Source organism: Drepanopeziza brunnea (genome assembly GCF_022702325.1).
Source record: "Drepanopeziza brunnea f. sp. 'multigermtubi' strain 214-2 chromosome Unknown ctg5, whole genome shotgun sequence".
Taxonomy (NCBI): Eukaryota; Fungi; Ascomycota; class Leotiomycetes; order Helotiales; family Drepanopezizaceae; genus Drepanopeziza; species Drepanopeziza brunnea.
Window position 1 is genome coordinate 1975608 of NW_027094068.1, and position 21885 is coordinate 1997492.

The 21885-nt window shown below is 49.8% G+C and overlaps 5 protein-coding genes across 5 annotated transcripts; 3 read left to right on the plus strand and 2 right to left on the minus strand.

The window, feature by feature from the left end:
- Window positions 1–3588: 3588 nt before the first annotated feature.
- On the minus strand, window positions 3589–5395 carry L3040_003878 (uncharacterized protein; the record flags this gene model as incomplete). The annotated part of the gene is made up of 2 exons (XM_066156578.1): window positions 3589–5034; window positions 5081–5395. The coding sequence occupies 2 exons, from the start codon at window positions 5393–5395 to the stop codon at window positions 3589–3591; spliced, it is 1761 nt and encodes a 586-aa protein (XP_066012158.1).
- A 1897-nt stretch (window positions 5396–7292) lies between these two features.
- L3040_003879 (60S ribosomal protein uL1) lies at window positions 7293–8147 on the minus strand (the record flags this gene model as incomplete). Its single annotated transcript, XM_007294943.1, has 4 exons — window positions 7293–7555; window positions 7616–7809; window positions 7865–8042; window positions 8126–8147. The coding sequence occupies 4 exons, from the start codon at window positions 8145–8147 to the stop codon at window positions 7293–7295; spliced, it is 657 nt and encodes a 218-aa protein (XP_007295005.1).
- A 1390-nt stretch (window positions 8148–9537) lies between these two features.
- Window positions 9538–12786, plus strand: L3040_003880 (uncharacterized protein; the record flags this gene model as incomplete). Its single annotated transcript, XM_066156579.1, has 2 exons — window positions 9538–9702; window positions 9760–12786. 2 exons carry the CDS (start codon window positions 9538–9540, stop codon window positions 12784–12786), a joined length of 3192 nt encoding a protein of 1063 aa, XP_066012159.1.
- Window positions 12787–16167: 3381 nt separating this feature from the next.
- L3040_003881 (uncharacterized protein) lies at window positions 16168–17613 on the plus strand (the record flags this gene model as incomplete). Its single annotated transcript, XM_007294941.2, has 3 exons — window positions 16168–16486; window positions 16666–16916; window positions 17011–17613. The coding sequence occupies 3 exons, from the start codon at window positions 16168–16170 to the stop codon at window positions 17611–17613; spliced, it is 1173 nt and encodes a 390-aa protein (XP_007295003.2).
- Window positions 17614–19676: 2063 nt separating this feature from the next.
- L3040_003882 (uncharacterized protein) lies at window positions 19677–21651 on the plus strand (the record flags this gene model as incomplete). Its single annotated transcript, XM_007294940.1, has 4 exons — window positions 19677–19855; window positions 19928–19967; window positions 20038–20785; window positions 20837–21651. The coding sequence occupies 4 exons, from the start codon at window positions 19677–19679 to the stop codon at window positions 21649–21651; spliced, it is 1782 nt and encodes a 593-aa protein (XP_007295002.1).
- Window positions 21652–21885: the final 234 nt, after the last annotated feature.

Sequence of the window (21885 nt, forward strand, 5' to 3'; positions counted from 1 at the left end):
GCAGAGCCCTGTTTCCATCTTACAAGCAGTCCTATGATTTTCTCTCCGGGACTATGTACGTACGTACCTCTTCATACTTACTTGAGTATGTCTAGTCCAGCAGATCTATCTCGTCCCGCGGTGTGATCTCCCGTGGTAACTGTACCTCGCTGCGATTATATCTCGTCGTGAGGTCTCACTTTTAAGCTACGATTTATTCCTCTTGGACGCAGAATCCAGGGATATGATCGCAATTCAAACTCCAGTCTGACTTTTTCGGATGACTCGGATACCTATAAGAGCCACCAGTTCCATCGCTTAGTTCGTGAGAGTCATCTACAAGATCCTTGTAGATATTTCCTGACGTGTGCCTTCCTTATATGGACGACGTTAGAGTCAAAGGGTCCAAGCCTTTTTACAGCTACGAGGAAGTTTTGCCTGGAATCCGACGCTTCGTATTGGAACACATTCAGAATATTGACAGGGTAATAGTTTGATTGGAAAGAGCTAGTACTACCGTTGGAACTCAGTCCCAATACTGCATGCCAGGTCTGAATATCGTTGGATTCGTAACCGATAGCGAAGGTCGCCACGCTCAAAAAGCCAAAATAGAGAAAATCCTCGAGTGGACCAGGTGCGATGATATTACCGAAGCTTGCGCTTTCATCGGAATCGCGATGTACTCTAGGATCTGGATCAAAAACTTCTCTACTATTGCGGCCTCGATCTACGCTACAATGAAAAAAGGAGTCAAAATGGAATCCCAACAAAAGGCAATGCAATTGCTCAAGGAGGCCTTGCTCTCGGCGCCTGCCTTGATCAAAGTTGACTACGGACCCGAAGAAGATAAAATCATACTCACAGTGGACGCCTGCCTGAGAGTATGAGGAGCAGTCCTGCAACAAGAGGACGTCGAAAAGAAGCGTCATCCAGCGAGGTTTGAGAGCGGCCTTTGGACCCTTGCCGAGACCAAATACGACGCTACCAAACGGGAGTGCCGGAGAGGCCTCTAAGCGATGGAAAAGATGAGAAGCGAGCTGTACGGAGTTCTTTTCATCCTCGAAACTGACCAGAAGGTGCTGGTGGGCCAGCTTTCCTTAAGTGGCAGCCAAGGCCTTCACAGAGTGGTGGAACAAGCTCACCGATCGCGACGTAACCCTCTTTCCAAACGGGTCAGAGCAGTATAAGGATGGGCACAAGCATGTCGGCTACGGATGCGCCATCTACAAAGGACAAGCAAAGGTCGCCCGCCACTGGTAAAGTCGCGGTCAATAACCAATCCCACGTTTTCGACGCGGAGGCAATCGGAGCATGGAAGGCTTTAGAGCACGCTATTCGATCGACTCCTTCATATATAGACTAACTCCTCGCCATCCGCACTCTTCACGGAGATTTCTCTTGGTAACCACCGCAAGCAAGTGACTGCCCACGGAGACACTAGCTAAAGCAACCTACCTACTCTTGCCTTCAAGACGAAAACCCTCGGTGCCCGTCGTCATCCTTTGGCAAAAGGGCTTGCAAAAGAAAGGGCTTGACGATCATTCGATCATTCAAATCGATAGCCTAGAGATATCCAACAACCTCTTCTTTCCGCCTTCTAAATCACGAGAGAACGAGAGAGAGGCGCTGACCTAACCTACCTACCTTCCCTACCTACCTGCGCTCCCTCCCCTCGAAGCCTCGCCAACCAACCGATTTCTATTTCTAGGCTTTCCTGGAAGTCTATCTATCACGGAGTGAGCTAGTTCGGTTCCAAAACCCGCCGTCTTAGATTCTAGGGTAGGATAGGATTGAACTATCCCGTCTCGATAGCGTACCGATGTACGAGATCGATACGCCCTAAGCCATCGCAAGTAGGCATGTACAATAGGGTGGTGATTCTTGGAGTTCTCTATTTGTTTATCTGCTCGCTTTTGTACTTTTCACTTTCCCTTAAGCGAGCCTCCTGAGTGAGTTAGTTGCTCGCTCTGTCACGGGGGGGAGAAAAGAGAAAAGAAGTAGGTCACTTTTGCGCGTGCCTGGCCTGGCCTGGCCTGCTCACTCTGCTCGAGCAGAGCAAATCACTACTTACTGACTGACACTTACCGACTTCGGTCTCTCTCTATCCCCTTTGCAAACTAACTACCTAGTCGCTCGAGAGCTGCTTTATTTATTCTTTGTTCCTTATTCCTTACGCAAACACTGTCTTCACCAGGAAGAAACGACAACGCTGCTGTTCCGTACTGGCTTGAACGGTTCGACTCTCGATTTGCTGCTCTTATGCTCTCTCTCTCTCTCTCTCTCTCTTTCTCTACACGCATCTCGTCTCTTCCAGAGTTTCCATCTATGTATGTATTTAGAAAGCTAGAAAGCTAGCTAGCTGCACACGTTTATATATATACATACATAGATACCCTTTCGGGAGGAGGGTCACAGGACTCGACGGCGGCTGACCTTTGAAAGAATACTCCTCCTCCTCCTCCTCCTCCTACTACTCCCTCCCTCAGCCACCTCTCCATCGCCCTTCCCCATCCAAGCCATCCAAACCCCCCCAAACACACATCTCAAATTCGACCTCACCGACCTCAACCTCAACCGCGTCATTTATCTAATCTCAATAATCCCCAACAATCCCACTCCATCCCAAGCCAATCTGCTCGCCCAGCTACTTACCTACCTACATACTTACATACCTACATACCTACCTACATACTACCTACCTACCCGCTACCCAGCTCCAGCGCAGACCCGCGCGCGGATGCCAATCTCTCAATCAATCAAATCAAATCAAATCAATCAATCAACATGTACCTCATCTTTCCCTTCCCCCTCCCTTCCCCTCTCCCCCACCTCCTCTCCCCCTCCAACTTTCTACTACGTACTTTCTACGTAGTACTTTCTACTTTTTTTTTTCTTAAAAAAAAAAAAACCTGCAAACCCAAACCCAATCCCAAACCCAATCCAATCCAATCCCACTCCCGATCCCAAACCCTCATCCAAATCCAAATCCAAACCCAATCCCAAAACCCAAACCTGCAAACCCAATTCCAAACCCAATTCCAAATTCTCCTAGCGCTCCCGGCGCTCCTAGCGGAAAAGAAAAAGAGACAGACAGAGACAGACAGACACACGACTGCAATCTGCGCCTGCACCTGCACCGGCGCGGGATGAAAGAGACAGAGAAAGAAAGAGAAAGAGAAAGAAAGAAAGAGAAAGGGACAATGGAAAAAAGAAAGTGTGGGGGTTTGCGGTGTGCTCGATGGATTGCTAGAGATTGCGAGAGAGAGAGGGCTTTGGGTCACCTGCGGCTGAGGGGAAGAGGTGGGGGGAGGGGGGCTGGTTGGTGTGTAGTATGTATGCGTGGAGGTATGGGTAGGCTATGCTGAGAGAGAGAGAGAGGGAAAGAAATAAAAAAAAGGGTAAAAAAGACAAGTTGAAGCAGGGAGAAAACACACTCTCACAGATCTATCTGTACAGGCCTACAAATCATAGAGCTGTAGCAGACTACCTCTCATTCATCATTGGGTATCTCTCTATATCAACTCCCAGTCTCGCACATGGTCTATTTTTCTTCTTCCTCAAAATGCGCAACATTCAAGCCTTGCCTTGCCTTGCCTTGCCTCAAACACATCACTGCGGAGTTCCGAGCCTGCTCTCCTCCTTCTTCTCTTCCGCACCATAAACAGCATCACTCTCCCTCTCCCTCTCCCTCTCCATCTCCTGCCTCTCGTCCACAGTCAACTCACTCCCCGCCTTGCTAATCTGCACAAAAAACACCAGGATCAGCAACGCGGCTCCCGCGCACGCAACCTCGAACCAGAACACCGCCTGGTAACTCTCCCTCATGCCCAGCCGCTCGACCGTGTACGTGTTGACAATGTCGGCGAAGCCCAAGCACACCGCGATGCCCAGATGCAGCAGCAGCATGATGACCGATCCGGCCAGCCCTTGCTGCTTCCTGGGGAGAGAGGTGGTGATGAAGATATTAGCGACGTTGAATGTGATGTCGATGCCCATCGTGGCACAGATCATGGACGGGAATATGTATGCCCAATAATTTGCGCCTTGGGGGGCGATGGCGAGGAGGAGGGGGGCGATAATCCAGGACACGCCGGACATGGTGACAAGGGCGGTGCCGGGGACGAGGTGCATGATGAACCCGCCAAAGGTGGCTATGAGACATCCTCCCAGAGCCATTGGCACGTACCAGGCGACGACCTGGAGGGGGGAGGCGCCCATCACTTTTTCCATGTAGAATGTTGCGTACAGGAGGAAGACACCGAGGGAACCGTAGGTGAAGAATAATGCGACGACTAAGGCGGGCATGCATGGGACTTTGAAGAGGGAGGCTGGTAGAAGCGGTTCTTTGGCAATGAAGGCTTCGACGTACGCGCCAGCTATGAGCAGGAGAGATCCGATGATGAAGAGGGCGTAGATGTACGGTGTCTTCCATTTCTGGGGAGCGTGCGAGCTGTCGATGATGGCGTATGTGAAGAGGATGAGGCCGCAGGCTATAATTACTGCTCCTAGCCAGTCCATCTTGACTTTCACGGGAGAGTTGCGCTTTTCGGCCATGTCGGAGGGGATGGTGATGTAGGAAGTTACTGCTGTGATGGCTGAGAGGACAGTACCGATCCAGAAGTACCAGCCCCACGTGGTGTATTCTGCTGTGAGGCCTGCGAAGAAGATGCCGACGAAAAAGCCACCTGCAGCGCAAGCTCCGTAGATGCTGAAGACGAGGTTTTTCCTTGGACCTGGACGATAGATTGTACCGAGGATCATCATCGAGGATGGCAGGTAGGCCGCGGGCCCGAGCCCTTGCAATGCCCGACAGAAGTTCAACATGGTGTCGTTCGTAGCGAAGCCAGCAATCAGGCTCCACAGGGTCAACCAAGTGAAGCCGGCAACATAGACCGGAAAGCCTCCATACATGTCGGCTAGTCGGCCAAAAATCAAGAGAAAGCTGGCAACTGCTAGAGAAAAGGCACTTGCAGGCCATGTCGACGAGGCAACTGTGATGTTCAAGTCCTGAACTACAGTTGGCAGGATGACTGTGAACCCGGAGACAAAGTACTCCTGCTTAGGTCAGCACTCGCTCGGATATCAGAAGAGGGGATTTTACCGTGAGAACCTGTGACATGGATATCGAGAAGACAAATCCAACTTCAGCCCATACCGAGTCGAAAACTTCCGGTCTCTGTCTTCCGAGCCGCTCTAGCCGCGCTTCAGCTGACTCCTCGACTGGAAGAAGATCGCCTCCTGGATAGCGAATTTGCTTCTCATGAGGATGTTTGGAGATCCTGGGGGAGATTGGACTCGCAGCTGGGTATGGCGGACTCGAAGCGAGGTCAACACTATGTTGATGCTCGATGGTCACCTTGCTCTCTCTCGATAAAGAGGGAGCCACAAGTGGCATCTGACCGTTGCCAGGAGACATAACGAGGAAGAGGTCGTAGAGATAGATCCCGTCAAGGGTTCATAACATGAGACTGGCCGACTATCCAAAGAAAGAAAGTGGAAGAATACCACCAGCCAAGATTTTTAAGAAAGAGCAGGTAAGGACAAGAAGCGATTATATAAAAATGAACACGCTCGCTATATCATGCATGTTGGTGCATGGTAAAAGAACATTTGCTAGTTATCCCATCTTGGTGATGAGCGATGAGTGATGGATAAGGGGTGAGGGCGTCATGGTCTCGGGCTGGATGGGGGCGAAAGCGGACCAAGTTGACGCTCGCAGAACCCCACCCAGGCCGGTTCCAAGTCTTTGACCCTTTGCTCGCCCGTTCATGGTCCATGGTCCATGGTCCATTTTCCATATCCGCTACTGGAGAGAAAAGCGCGTGGACAAAGGGCTACTTCTGAAAGCACGAGCGAGCTAGAAACTCTTTGACGCCGAACGTGACGGCTGTAAAGTGATACTGCGGCATGCCTGCATGCATGCCAGTTCCGACGACTCAGAAGAGGAGGATAGGCCGGTAGAAATGTATAAACGCTTGTATGTATGTGTTCTGCAGCTGTGACCGTTGAAACTTAGGAGACGCGAGTGCACGTACGTGCAGGAGCACGAGTGGCCAGGCTTGAGGACCGTACACCGACAGACCGACAAACCGACAGACCGACAGATTGATAGATTGATAGATGCAGGAACTTTCGAGGCAAAGTTCGAGCAAGATTCGATTGAACGAGCCGCACTTGGACTTGGAGTTGGAGTTGGAGTTGGAATTGCATAAGCAATCAGACAAGATAAGAAAGAGAGAGACGAGGCTCAAGATCCAAATCCACAGACCGAGTCGGAGGAAGTTCTCTCCTTTGACGACGTAGAGATCTACCGGTACCGCGTCGATCCCGTTCACCTTATTACCTAATAGTCAGTCACATGCCCCCACCGCAGGTCACGTTTACACTCTAACCCCAACCCGGCCTTAGCTCCCCCCATTAGCTCGGTCCCACAATAATTTTTTTTCTCTCCCCTACTTAAACTTCCTCTCTTCCCTTTACTTTCTCCCCTTCTTCTTTTCTTCACTACATCAGTAGGTTATAAATTAATACTTATAACTTATATGGGCGCTCCACTACGGTGGCTTGCTGAGGGTTATTCTTTGACCGCTGCTTCTTGTAGCTGGCATACATGGGTTTTCCTCCGTTCCCGGCGCCCTTGAGGAAAGGTGAACGCTCTTTCCTACCAGCCGACTTCGCCGATTCCATCGGAGGTTTGACTGTGGGGTGGTCGCTACAAATTACGTGGAGGTCCGGCACTGAGGGTGCTGTGGTGTATGGGGGGAAGGTGAGGGAAGGGGTTGGCGTTCAAGGGGAGATTGATTTGCAAAGACTTTTTTATTTTTTCCCCCCTGAGGGATATGCGCCAGCATTGAGATGGATTGTGCTGTGCCAGTTGATTCTTTCATGGTTTCCTAATGCGCTGTGAAACTCAATCTACCGCCTCCCGTGCCCCCCAGTACACGCTTGAGGCATATCCTGCGCCGCCAATCCGTTGTGATGGCTTCGATGACGCGATCCTCGCAATCTATCACGTTCCATGCTTGTCGACGTTTCTCTGGGAGCGCGAATTCGAATCTGCTGCGCGGGGGATGTGATGCATCTTAATTACTTTACAACTTCAAAATCCAATTTCATCACAACTTCAAAATACATATCATTTATGTGGTACTCGACGAATGTCACCATGAGAAGTGATATCACTGAAAGCATCCTGTACAGATATTGATTGCTGCAAATCCTTGATTTCCATCGAGACGATCCTAATAAAGCTACGCAACAGATCCTTTCGATACCTTCAGCAGCTCAGTCAAGAGTGTATACCATATCGCCATCTAGTAGACACGCTTGGGGGGAGACATGGAAGCCTTAATCGTCAAGCTGCCAACGTTTTGCCATCCCTTCTTCAGGAGAGACACGAGGTAGTTGATGGCCAACATGATGTTGGAGATCAATTGGTCCTCGGTCATTTCGACGTTTCCGACAGCGACACCCATGCAGAGAACCTTCTTCAGTTGGAACTTGATGGTGGACTTGACCTCGGTGATCTTGCCGCTCAAATCCTCGTTGTGGGAGACTGGGGTGGGGAATTTACCAGCTGTAAATCCATTAGCAGATGCCGAAGTCGCAGATAGGAAGAGGAAGGAAGTATGCATACCCTTGGAGAGACCGGGACCCAAGAGACGGGGGATCTGCTTGATGAGGGTGTCGGAAGCGATGAAGGCATCGTACTTGCGGGCAAGCTTCTTGATAAGCTTCTTGTTCTTGTTGAGCTTCTTCAAGTCATCGGCGGACATGGCGTCGACACCACCGTGCTTCGCACGATCGATATCGTGCTGGTCACCGAGAATGCTATTCCTCCGTCAGCCTGCGCTCCATGTCCCTCCTTGTGCGCTCCGCAACGTACCAAATGCTCATGCCGGGGCGGGGGACGACTGGGAGACGAATGGTTCCGGAGAAACGCTTGTCACGCTGAGGATCATAGTTCTTGAGGCCGATTTGGAGCTCGACGGTCTCGAGGAAGTTGCGCTTCTTGGTCTCGAGGGAGTACTGAAGGAGTTGTTGTACGTTGGTACGCACTCCGGCTGTGGCAAATCGTCAGTAATTGCGCAGGAGACATTGCAGGTGTGGTCAGGGCATGGGGAGAGTAGGCGACTGATTTACGTACCGACTGTGATTTTTGAGGCCATCTTGACAGTCTTCCAGTAGAATGGTTGATTCTAATGGTGAGGATTTTGCGTATTTGTAGAGCTGGTCTGATGCGAGTTTCGTGAATGTTTTTGAGTGTGTGGGTGATTTTTTAGCGGGGTCACCAATCACGTGGACGCTTGGCAACGGGCCCCACTCGAGTCTTCACCGACTTGATGATTCCCACAGGTCGAGTGTCGAGTCGAAAATCGTTTGGGATCCTCGTGATTTCCCAACTCAATATACATCATCTACATATTACTTGCTCCTTTATTATTAGCAAACCAGTACGTACAAATAAATTAGATCACATTGAGATATTGTTAAAAAATCTATTTCCAAACTTGATTGAGATGTTGTAAGGGAAAGTTCAAAACAGTCAGCTGTATTTCCGGGCACTATGTCTGAATCCTTTGCTCTGCCTGCCACCAAGTCCAGACCAGACCGTACCCCAAGCGGTGCTGAACAGAGAATCCATGCTTCGAGGCACCAACCAAACGGACGGGCAGATGTTAGGTAGGAAAGAAGTGAGGAAAGAATTCTGCATTGGGAGAGAGGCCACGGGAGTGGGTTGTTCGAAATCGAATCTGAAGTAAACTTGTCACGGCCGGATCTCGGATACACCTGCTAGGAATATAGTATGAAGAATTCCAAAGAATAGAGAAGAGAAGCCAATCAATAAAATCGTCACTATGGAACCACAAAGCTGCAAACAGAGCAGAGCTAGCCACCGAATACTCGTGACGTTAACCTCGATCTGAAAACTTCCCATGTCATGATAAACATTTCGAACACTGCAAACCACCGACTCCAGATGACTCGGTGTAGTAACAAGGACAAAGATTTCCACGGAGAGAACGGCCGGCGTGATATTCGATCCCGAAATCACCTTTGGTTAGACGACGACGCCGCCGCCAAAAGGTGATTCTCGCTTGCCGGAATCGTTAGCGCCTGCCTGTGCTGGTCTGGATATGTGAGGGGGTAAACAAACCAATTTATATTCACCTCCATTCGCACCCACCACACGCAATCATCTCTTTCACTCCGCAATGCACGCAAGTTCCGAGCTCTAATACCAACCGTAGCCAGTGCGTAATAGCTTTTTGCGCTCCCGCACTCTCACCCGTCTTCACATCGCGTTGGTTCCTCTGTGATATCTACTCACGCCTCCAGCTACCTGGGTATCTTTTCACATTGGAGCGATACTCAGACTCGAAACCCGAGTCCTCGATAACATCACCAACACGCACCTCGTACCATCGCGCTTCAGACACTCTCATACGGAACCTCAATCGCACAGTACCTCACTTGTGCATCGCTCCTCCCCGTCCAAGCAACCAAAGTAAAAAAAATACATACAGCTCGCAACAAAATCGCTGCAGAACCGCCATGATGCCGTCGGGTCGCGGCAAACCGAACAGAGTGAACCTGTCCCTGTCGAATTGGGCCATGGGTGGCTCACTGCTTTCCATCAGCAGCTCTCCTGCATTTGCAAATAGGATCGCGTCTCGGAAGAACAGGCATTCGTCTGATTCTGGATTCGAGGATAATCTGAGCGTACGTCACCCCTGCCCTCTCTTTTTTTTTTAAATGTACGTGCTGATAGAATGTTAGGACGATGGACCACCTGCCAAACAACCCCCTCCTACGATCTCATCCAAGAAGTCCTCCGGCTCCAAGAAACCCGCCCCCGCCCCCGCTCCTGAGGTCAGCGCCCCCTCAGCTACGCCCGCCTGCGTAGATTGCAATGTCAAAAAGTCCGCTACCGAGAAATGCGTTCCGGCTTGTCCAGTCTGCAACCAGGAGTGCGTGTGGGAGAAGCACATGCATGAGAAATATGGTCAGATGACATGCCCTGACTGTCGTCGCGGACAGGAGTGGTTAATGGATGAGTTTCACAAGGGAAGAGGCGAGTATGGATGTGAGAAGTGCACGCCTGATTGCAAGACTTGTGGACGAGGTCCAGTTTGGCTGAATAAGAAGTGGAAAAAGACGTTGAGGAGAAAAGTCAAGGTCATCCAGGGGGATGATGGGAAGAAGAAAGAGAAAAGTAAAGACAATGGGGAGAACGAAAAAAACCAGGCCAAAGATGAAGAGGAGAAAAACAAAGCAGCTAAAAAGGCAAAAGAAGAGGGAGAGGCAAAAGCAAAAGCAAAGGCCGAAAAAGAGGCCAAAGAGGCCGAGAAAGTTAAGGAGGCTGAAAAGGCAAAGGAAGCTGCAAAGGCAAAGGAGGCCGAGAAGGCAAAGAAAGCCGAGAAAGAAAAAGAGGCTCAAAAGGCAAAGGAGGCGGCCGCGGCCAATGGCTGGACCACCGAGAAGGATGCTAAGCTCACTGGTATGAAAGCTGTGAACAAAACCTGGAAGGCCATTTCTCTGGAGGTCGACATGAGCAAGGATGACTGTATCGAACGCTTCAGGGATCTGAAGAAGAAAGCCGAATCTGAAGGCGAGAAGAAGGATGAAGCTACTCCGGCGGGTACACAGGACAACAGTGGTGGTGGCCGGGAAGCAGGATTCGACATATTCGGTGATGGTTGGGGGAGCACAGATCCGATTGTCATTGAAGATACTTCCGGCAAAGAGTCTGGTAGACAGGAGAAGCAAAATAAGAGCCTGAAGAAAGAGGGTGGAAAGAAGAAAAATAAGGGCAATAAACAGGGCAAGGATGCTGGAAATGCTGGAGGAGGTGCTAATCAGACATCGGGTGGCGATGGCTGGGGCAATACAGAAGACAACACTCAACCAGCCGAGCAGACTAACACTGGCTGGGGTGGTGATGGCTGGGGTGATGATGGCTGGGGCAATACGGGAGACGATACTCAACCAGCCAAACAGACTAACACTGGCTGGGGTGATGATGGCTGGGGCAACACAGGAGACAACACTCAATCAGCCGAGCAGACTAACACTGGCTGGGGAGCGTCGGGAAATTCAGGAGACAATACCCAGGCAGTAGAGCAGAACAACTCGGGCTGGGGCAAATCTGGCATTTGGGGAGACAACAACCAATCGACAGGAAACGAAGGCTGGGGAGCAGTCAACGATACAACAGGCGCAGACGGTGGTAATAAAGGCGGCACAGGCAACTCTTGGAGTAAGCTCAAGCCCACACCTCCCCCAGGAGGCTATTTCATGGACTCAAACCCCACTGGAAAGTCTGTCAAGCCTGGAAACGCAGTGCCTTTAGACGATTGGGGTGCTTTCAACAGCTCATGGGTTGAACTTGATCCGTCAACCCTCGACGATCCCCCAAACACCAATTCTGGCTGGGGAGGGGGTGCATGGGCCAGTAAATCTAAGGATACTTCTGGCAACGCATCCAATAATGGTAACCGAAACAGTAATCTGGGCGCGGGTAACAACCATAATCCAAGTGTTTACAACTCGTGGAACCAAGCTGGTACTGCCGGCAACAACGCAAACTCGGGCGGCTCTTGGAACCAGGATTCAGGGTATAAACCATTTCGAAGCTCCCGGGATAGAGGAGGCGACTCGTCCAATAACAATGCAAACTCGGGCGGCTCTTCGCACCAAAACCAGAAGTCCGGGAATGGAGGAGGCAGCTCACGGAACCAAAACAACACACCGCACAACAACGCAAACTTGGGCGGTTCTTGGAGCCAGGATTCAGGATATAAACCATTTCAAAGCTCCGGGGATAGAGGAGGCAACTCGTCCAACAACAACGCAAACTCTGGCGGCTCTTGGAACCAGAACTCAGGATATAAACCATTTCAAAGCTCCGGGGATAAGGGAGGCGAATCGTCCAACTACAACGCACACTCTGGCGGCTCTTCGCACCAAAACCAGCCCAATGCCCCAAGCCAGAAGTGTGGGAATGGAGGAGGCAGCTCATGGAACCAAAACAACACACCGCACAACAACGCAAACTCGGGCGGCTCTTGGAGCCAGGATACAGGATATAAACCATTTCAAAGCTCCTGGGATAGAGGAGGCGACTGGTCCAACAACAACGCAAACTCGTCCAACAACAACGCAAACTCTGGCGGCTCTTGGAACCAGAACTCAGGATATAAACCATTTCAAAGCTCCTGGGATAGAGGAGGCGACTGGTCCAACAACAACGCAAACTCTGGCGGCTCTTGGAACCAGAATTCAGGATATAAACCATTTCAAAGCTCCGGGGATAGGGGAGGCGAATCGTCCAACCACAACGCACACTCTGGCGGCTCTTCGCACCAAAACCAGCCCAATGCCCCAAGCCGGAAGTCGGGAAATGGAGGAGGCAGCTCATGGAACCAAAACAACACATCGCATAACAACGCAAACTCAGGCGGCTCGTGGAACCGAAACTCGGGAAATGGAGCAGGAAATTCGCCAGCAAACAGCCAGGCCAACACACCCGACACTCCCAAAAGCCACAAGAACTCGAGAAATGAATTCAGTCACCACCCGGGCCCCTCCAGCTCCCATTGGAACAGCACCGACGGCGGCAGAGGCGGACTCCAGCCATCTAATCTTGCTTGGACGGCCGATGACTGTACGATGCTGGGACTGTTGGAGCAGAGACATCGCGAGGAGAAGTGGGCACGTATAAAAGCCGATTTCTACAACTGCACGGGTCGAATGATTCCTGCTGAGTTGATCGAGAACGAATTCCGGGCGACTGGCGCCTCATAAGTGGCTGTGATATGGTATGTATGGGGATGAAGGACTGGCGGAAGGCTGAGGAGGGCGGCGTTTGGAAATCATGTACTGAGTTGGGGGGAGGTTTCTTGCTGGATCCTGACCTGGGATGTGTCTCGAGCTTTTTCTTCCTTCTCCTCATAATTCAGTGCAACTGTCACGTGGCCTACACTCACGACAGGCAACGGATTGATAGGCAGGTTTAAGTACGGGAGGGTGCTTTCGAGCAAGGGAATGAAGCCAATTCAACTTCTCCATCTCGAATTATGGCCGGGTACAAGGGATTCTGGTTGGTGTTCCTTTTTTTCAGCTGACGATTGCCGGTCCAGTGACATACATACCGGCCATCCCGGGAACAACAACTTCCACGCTTGAATCCGGCCTTCATACCTTTGTGAGATGTGGGAGCCCTTCCCCAAGTGGTGAGGTCAATTCCCACTATGACTTGCCTTCATACGTTGTATATATTCCCTGTGCAGCCTCCCTCCCGTCCTCCGCTTGGTCATCAAACAAACAATCTCGCATCTTCTTCCTGCCGGCGGTGAGTTCACGTCGTGACACACATGGGCTGTTCTTCTCGAAGCTCTGTAATTCGGCCTTGATTCTTACGATTTCATCACATATATGCTAAGAACACATTCGACAGGTCAAGGTAGGAAGGATTGAGTCACGGGGTGAGTACCGGTAGGATCGAACTGATTTCTTTCTTGTCACGTGTGGAAAGCTCTCACTCCCACTCCCACTCTCAAATGCCTCCTCTCCCGTTTGCAAGTATCACTGCGCTTCCTTTTCGGCATTCCCAAGTCCATCCGTGAGGCACGCTGCCGTACTTCTATGGCTCTATGCAGCCCTATCGTCCGGGACGTTCCGGTCAGTGGCCAGCCCAGCTTGCAGGTGCCTGGCATCGCCAGTGATTGTTTGCCTAATCCTACGCTGGGAAGTCTCATACTCCCTCGAGCTCCTCCACGGGTCGCGAGATCTCGCTGCCCCGTTTGTTACACGTAAGCCTTGTTGTGGCTCAACAACCCCATGGATAGCCACTCACTACCAAGCAAACAGGTCGTACTAATCGGGCACGATGGAGCTTGGACCAAACAGGTCTCAAAGATCTAGGTTGGCTGTCACAAAATGATAATGGGCTTCTGAAACGAGGCCGTTGAGGACGAGATGGCTTTGTACATGTGAGCCACATCAGGTAGCCATCCGAGTGACAAGGAAGGACTGTGAAATGGGGCGAATTTTAGGGATCTATAAGAACGCCTTTATCATGCTCAACGAGGACGGTCATGTCATGCTGAATGGGGACGGTCACATCTCAAGTCGCAATAGCAACACAATACTATCACTAAAACTCTGCTCGGATCTCCCAATCATTACGACTATTGTCATACAAGCAACCTACGACCCTCGATAGACACCTCGATCGTCTGACAGAAACCATTCATCCGTCTTATCCTACCCGGCTCGCGTGAACCTGTCGTTGACTTACTCAAACATTACCTTGCCCACATCCGAGGTCAACCTTCGAAATCATGTGCTACTGGTATTCCCACGTCTACAGCTGCAAGCACGTCACCTACGCTTTGGGAAAATACTGTTCACAAGCGAGTCTTGTGCAAACACCGTGCAATAAGAAGAACATCTGGCAAACAATTCGGATGGGAGAGGACTGCGAAGATTGTGCTATGCCAGCAGGCCGTGGAAATGATGTTGTGGATGATGTTGGTATGGGAGGAGGAGCCATGCAGCACAGGGTGGGAGTCAGGACCAAGAGGAGTAGGAAGTGAGCGGGTCAGGCTGAGGGGTTCTAACGGGGATGGCGTTCTGTGGAGTATGGCGCAACTCAGGAGTTTGGGAATTTCGGGGCTCTCGCGAGAAATGGGACTTCTTCTGGGCTATAAGATACCCCAACAACGCTTTACAGGGTCTGAAGCCTTGAAGCACATACTGACTGATGGATGCCAGAGGTCTGTCAGTCTGAAGGTACACTACTTGTGGAAATTCTCTATAGTTTGAAAATCAAATGGAAAAAAAAACTTTTCTGAACCAGAGGAATACTCATTCAATAATGCACCTAGAGCACATTTTATCAGGCTAAATTTGAGGCTCTCATCAGTCAGGCTCGCAAAAATGCATACATGGGTAACCGCTTCCTTTTAAAAAGGGGCAGATTCTGATTCTAGTATTTACATTGTGAGTGATGGTGCCTCGCAGTATCGATAATCCTACGATCATCAAATCAGGAATCTTTTCGTCGTGCTGTATAGATTATAGACTCAAGACTGTATCGATAATCCTACGATCATTAAATAAGGAATCTTTTCGTCGTGCTGTATAGATTATAAGCTTAAGATTGTATCGATAATCCTACGATCATCAAATAAGGAATCTTTTCGTCGTGCTGTATAGATTATGGGCTCAAGACTGTTTGGTAAAGGGAATATTGATAGAGATCTTTAGTTAATCAATCTCTACGGAGTTATATTGTCGATTAATTTGACACGGGAATAATGAAAGACATCTTTAGTTAGTCTCTAGTCACATGGTCGGTTAATTTGACACCCCTCGGTTAATATGACATCGCTCGGTTAATATAACATCGCTCGGACATTATTATTAAGTGATCAACTACTACATCGAATCCATATCAAATCAGCAACAACCACCGACGCTTTTGAAAGACCTATGGTATTATTACTATTCCATCGAGCAGTATGAGATAAGCTGTAGGGATCAATTGTATAGCTACATATATCCAGGCCCAATCAGGCTATGTGTCGTTAGATCATTATCTTGTCTTGCAATCCACAAAAGAGCTACACCGCAAGGCTTCGAAGGGACCATCTTTTCTTATACTTTCTTGGAGTCTTGTATAATTCTAGAGTTTTTATGTTCTTTGCTTTTTTTGGTTCAGCAATGGCCCTCTCTCTTCACAGTCTTTCTTTCTGCTTTCCTTGCTTGATCTCTCACTATAGCAAAAATTTTGGTCACCATTCCACAAAGCTGAAAAACACCTCGAACCGTTCTATTATGGGACCCGAGCCTCCATTTTTAATTCTCTTTTTCTCTCTTATCGGGGCAAATCCCGGAAATCAAGTGGGCGAGTTTGGTCCATGCTGGGGGGATTAGGAGGAGTTTTGACTCCTAAAATTTTCAGACTCCTCCTCAAGAGCCAGCCTCTCCATCGGCCTTACTCTTGATATGTTTATCGCCGTTGCCGTATTCTTGGATCGAGTGTAGGTGGCTCGTGCGGATCTATGTGTCGCTAGCGCTATACCGTCCAGCACCAGCCGGGAGAATCGAAGGGCACCGCAATCAACACACACTGTCAAACACGATTGCTCTGGCGCATTTGATATTCATCACAACGAAATCATGGAGGATGCAAGACGGCACCTGTTGGAAGTCACCGGAAACGCCAGATCCCGGATCAAGCGTCCGAATAACCATATTCTCGCAGAGCACATCGAGACAATCATCCATTTCTGGCAGCTGCATGCTGGCTTCGAAGAATGCGCCGATCATGGGATTGTATTTGGATACTTAAATGGGGTCTCTGTGTGCGCAACACTCCTTCAAGTCTTTGCCCTCGCGCCAGAGAAGTTTCAGAAACTCATCAATTTCGAGCATCCACGTCGCTTCCCCGTACCAGCCATCCGCGCAGACGGAAGTTGGTTGAGTGAAGAGATCATGAGTACGTCGAGTCCCACCTACACCCCGATCTCCAAGGAAGTATGACCTGCCAGTGGAGTGGAGGTATGGAGCAAGCGTGCAAGGAGCGGTTCCGCACTGCTGTTGAAGTCTTTCTCTATCTTGAAAACCACTATGCTTACAAGAATGTTTCACAGTAAGCAATACTGACTCGGGGATTAGATGTCATTGTACTACTTTCTGATACGTCTGGTATCCCCGACACCCATTTCGGCTACAGTTTAGCACTGATGTCAAGAGAGTCCATGGACCAGCTGGCTACATATGAATACAAAGCCGACTCTTACCTGGAGTATCTGGTGGGTAGAATGGAAAATGGAGCGCCCGAGTCGGTTTGGAATCCCGAGAGTTTCTATACCTTTCCTCCTAGCACCAGAGGAATATCCTTCTTCTGGAACCATAGCGAAGCGCATGTAAGTATAATTGATTTCCAGATAGCTTGCTGCATAAGCTTCACAAAGCTTCTCAAAACTTTGGATTCCGCCAACTGATCTATTTGGCGTCTAGTGGGTTGTGATCAAAATCGACACTGTGGCCCATCAAGGACAGTGGGGCTATACAGTCCTTAACTCCATGAATTATGGAGACGGGAAAGAACTCTTGAACCTCGCGCAGAAGCACATGCCATTCCTGGAGAGGCTCATTTGCAGAGCCTCTCCTGGAATCCCTGTTCCAACAAAAACTGGCAGATATGAGATTGCCGTTGACACACCTCAGCAACAGAACGGCACCGACTGTGGGGTGTTTGCGATATACAACTGCATCGCATCACTGACTGGAGAGGAGATCGATCATAATGCGTGGGCACACGAGCTTCGTTACTCTTACTTACAGCTGGTCCTTAACCACCTTGTGTCACTACCATTACCCCCATCGCCAGTTGTCCTACAATCTTCTACCATGTCCCCTCTTCGGCAGATTCAATTGCCTTCGATTGAGCCAGGAGTTGAGTCAGAGGTACCACCGGGAAAGGAAGAAACAGGCAAGGATGCGGAGGTTGTTGGCGAGGTGAATGGAAAGCATGGACAAGGTGAAGGAGAGACTGGTGGAGAGATTACGGGGCATAAGAGACAAAAGATGAATGCCAGGGATACTAAGAGAATGAGATGACTCAAGTTCACCGATATCATGAGCATGAGAGGAATCAATTCACCGATCTCCTCAAGTTCTTCGTTGTTGGTGAGGTGAAGGGAAAGCATGGACAAGGTGAAGGAGAGACTGGTGGGGAGATTACGGGGCCTAAAAGACGTAAGATGAATGCCAGGGATACTAAGAGAATGAGATGACTCAAGTCCACCGATATCATGAGCATAAGAGGAATCAAGTTCGCCGATCTCCTCAAGTTCTTCGTTGTTGGCGAGGTTAAAGGAAAGCATGGACAAGGTGAAGGAGAGACTGGTGGAGAGATTACGGGGCATAAAAGACAAAATATGAACGCCAGGGATACTAAGAGAATGAGATAACTCAAGTCCACCGATATAATGAGCATGAGAGGAATCAAGTTCGCCGATCTCCATAAGTTCTTCGCGGACTTGAGGCAGTGACGGGTGGCTACGGGGGAGAGGGCGAACGCTTGGGATATCAAGGCAGCCTGGTGTAAGATATCAGGAATACGACCCGTTTAAATTGAATACGTCAGCAAGCAATCAGGCAAGTCCTGAGCCATGCATTATGCTGTTGACCTTCGAGTCTGTCCCTCCGTAAGTCATTAGCAAGGTGAGTTGTTCTATGTACGCCCTACGTGAGACCCCCACACCTCTTACGGCATGTATATGTACACCGAAGAACCGAAGCTCCAAATTGCCGACCGACAGATATATTCTTATATATATACGGGCTCAGGACCGTCTACTCTCCTTTTTGTTTTACCACCTGAAATGCCCTCGTCTTCCTCGCGTCGACCTGATCATGTTCCAGCTAACCAAAGCAGGCGAGTGTAATCGAACGGCGCCCCAAGATCTCTCGACGTTTCTGACAGGTCGTCAATGAGGTCTGTATGATGGGCGGGGATTGTCGCACATGTCGTACATGGTACCGCAGAGTCCAGATCCTCCAATTCATTGGACGGGTGAATATTAATCGGTGAACTAGCTCTGCTACCACCCTAATTAGCGCCAAACCTCTCGCATGTTGAGCGCGTACCGAATTGAAAAACAATGAGCGGCGCCGCCATGTTATGTTATGCACTTCCTCGAGTTTCTGCTTTCTCTCTCGGTCCGGACGGTTTTTATGTATTTTCTTTTTTCGAGATGCTTCCCAATCCGGAAAATTGGTGTTGGAAAGAGAGATGTAGGAGTTGAAACCTTGGGTAGTAATTTTTCTTTCAGGGCCCGTTCGGTAACGCTTCCTAGCCGTGTTTCCAAGCCATTTTCGATTTCCTAATCCATATAACCTAGGTTTTGGTAACAGCTTTCTCCGTAGGAAATCGAAACCTCGAAATCGAAACTAGGAACTATGAAACGAGCTCGAAGCCCTACTAATCGTAGATTGTAAGAAAATTACAAAGCTGAACTTCGTATTGACCTGTTTCTACAACTATAATACCGGTCACCACTAAAAACCTTTAAGGAAGCTGACCGAGTTACTTTTACTTTTATGCTATGTATTGACTTATCAATCACCACGAATACTTATACCATACTTGACCGGAAGAAAGTCGGCATTGATGATCAACTCAATCTTCAAACGAAGAGTATTTCTAAGTCATAGATTCTAGGAAGCGTTACCAGACAGGTTTAGGCACTAGAAAACGTTTCCGAGACGTTCTGGGAACGGTTTCTATTCCTAATTCCTACTTCCTAGTTCCGAGTTTCCGAGTGGCCATATTTACCAAACGGCACCTTAGAGAAGTTCGACCAAGGAAATAGGAACTGCCAAAAGAATCAGCTTCGGTTCCAACAGGCCTACAGTGCAAATTCCAAGTCCCTGTTCATTATCGACCTCCAAACATTAGTCTCATGTTAAAAGCTGCTTGTTGCAGCGTTGGAATAGCACCCGGTGACTCTAGTTTGGTGTCACCAAGTACAATAATAGGATTGTCAGAAAGTGCGGTGAGGCAAAGCGAGTGTTAAGAGCCACCCACCATGGACCCGTGAAGCTATTGACTCTCGAGATCCTTTTCTCTTTTGCTCGTCGAAGTCATACCTGCACGGGATTCCACCAAAACCTTCGAGATGGAGAAGAGCGTGGCTCTCGAAAGTGCGAGGCAGTGCGCAGCACAAGATCACGGTTCCAGTTCTAGCTTGGATACTGGGCAGAGTCGGGCATCTTGCAGCCATGGTCGGCTGCGTGAGGGAGAGGCTGAAATGAGGACTCCGTTGTATTTGATATATCTCACTGTGAGCATCGGAGGGTAAAGCTTTTTCTTTCCCCCATACACCATGAAGACTTTTCAAGAAAGCACATAGGCTAATATTTTGCTCAGCCTACAGGTTATATGGACAACCATCATGTCCCAAGGCTCGGTAAGCTCACTTCCAACAAGTAGATATATACATACATAGCATGGCATACGCTGAAAATGTGCCGTTGTAGCCATACCTCACATCGCTAGGACTCCCTTCTCCGATCATCGCCCTCGTATGGCTCGCCCAACTATCAGGAGCTTTCGTCCAGCCATATATTGGCATCCTCAGCGACTCCTGCGAGAATCGATGGGGCCGAAGACGACCTTTCATAATCCTTGGCACAGTACTCACCATCATATGCACTATTGGACTACCTTGGACCCCAGACTGTGTTGCCTTTCTCTTCTCGCTATTCGATGGGAATAGCAGAGAGTGGCGGAGCTCAGAGCTACTGGCCACTCAAATCCTGGCTTCCATGTGGATTTGGGCTCTTAATATATCCATCCAACCTGTCCAGTCCGGCATCCGAGCTCTGATCATCGACTCGGTCTCTCTGCCCCAGCAGGTCCAAGCCAGCGCGTATGCAAGCTGTGTTATTGGATTTGGAAGTATCCTGGGATACTCGACCGCCTTTGTCGATTTGCCGCTACTGTTACCATGGCTGGGAGATACGCAGATGAAAGGGGTCTGTGTGATTGCTTCAGTTGCGCTGGGTTCTACGGTAGCACTCAGTTGCCTCACGATAAAGGAGAGGAAGCTAGATGCCGCCTCGTTTCCGAAGCACAGTAGTGGTCTTCTTGGCCGGCTGAGGGAGCTCTTTGCAAACTTCAGGATCTTTCCAAGTAAGATACTGAAGATTTTTGCGGTTCAATTTTTTGCATGGCTGTCATGGTTTCCGTTCATGTTCTACATCACCACGTATATCGGGGATATTTGTAAGTGTCGTTAATATCCGATACTGTTGTGGTAATCGCTGATATTGCCAGATGGTGTAAAATTCCAAGTACAGACTCCGTCCACGGCTCTCCCAGCTCCATCCTCTTCTTCGGTAACCTGCGAGTCAACTCGATATGGGACCCTCGCCCTGGTCTTCTTCGCCACGATGGCCCTCCTGACAAATCTCACTCTACCACACTTCATCATAAGCAGCGCCACCGAGAGCGAAGACTATCTGACCTTCGCCCAGAAATCGCAATATCAAGTTCTCAACCGGATCCGAACACTTTACAGGCGTTTCAAGACATCCTGGCTCACCCTCCCTAGACTCTGGGCAGCGTCTCACATCTTCAGATTCGTCATCCTCCTCTCAACAGCATTCACGGACAGCCTCCTCATCTCCACACTGCTCGTGGCCACGTTGGGAATCTCGTGGGCCATCACACAATGGGTGCCACATGCACTCATCAGCGCCGAAATCGCAAAGAGCCAGACGTACATCCCAGCGTCGCAACAGATACTGTCCCAGGGGTCCGCCTCCACGGAATACCGGCCGCCATCTGCAGAGGATGACGATGCAGCGGACGAGCTGGACGGCATGCTGGGCAATGCAGAGAAGGCCGAGATGGACGACGGGAGAGACGAACCGAAGGCGGTTCTGCAAGCCGGGGCTGTGATGGGCATGCAGAACATGGCGATCGCGACTCCGCAGATGGCGGCGGCGGTGCTGTGCAGTCTGCTGTTCTGGATCCTTGGACGCTACGGGATCACCGGTAGCGAGGCAGCGGGGTGGGTGATTCGAATCTTGCAACTGTCTGGGTTGGTTGCAGCTTGGCTAGCGAGCCAGATCGAGACGGACGGATAGAATGCATGTGATCTTTGCTGGATGCACATCGAAACTTGCCTTGCATGCGGAAGGTAGACAGTGCTGTTTACGAATGGGAAGCGGGTACGTCCCTGCGTTTGTTTACTTCTCACTCGACCCCACCCGCTAAGAGCCGACTTCGAAAGTCGCATGCGAGTGACTGACGCGCTGACAAAGCACGATCTTTCTATCTTCCTTTCTGAAATCCTCGAAGTATTGATTGGCCGTGATATG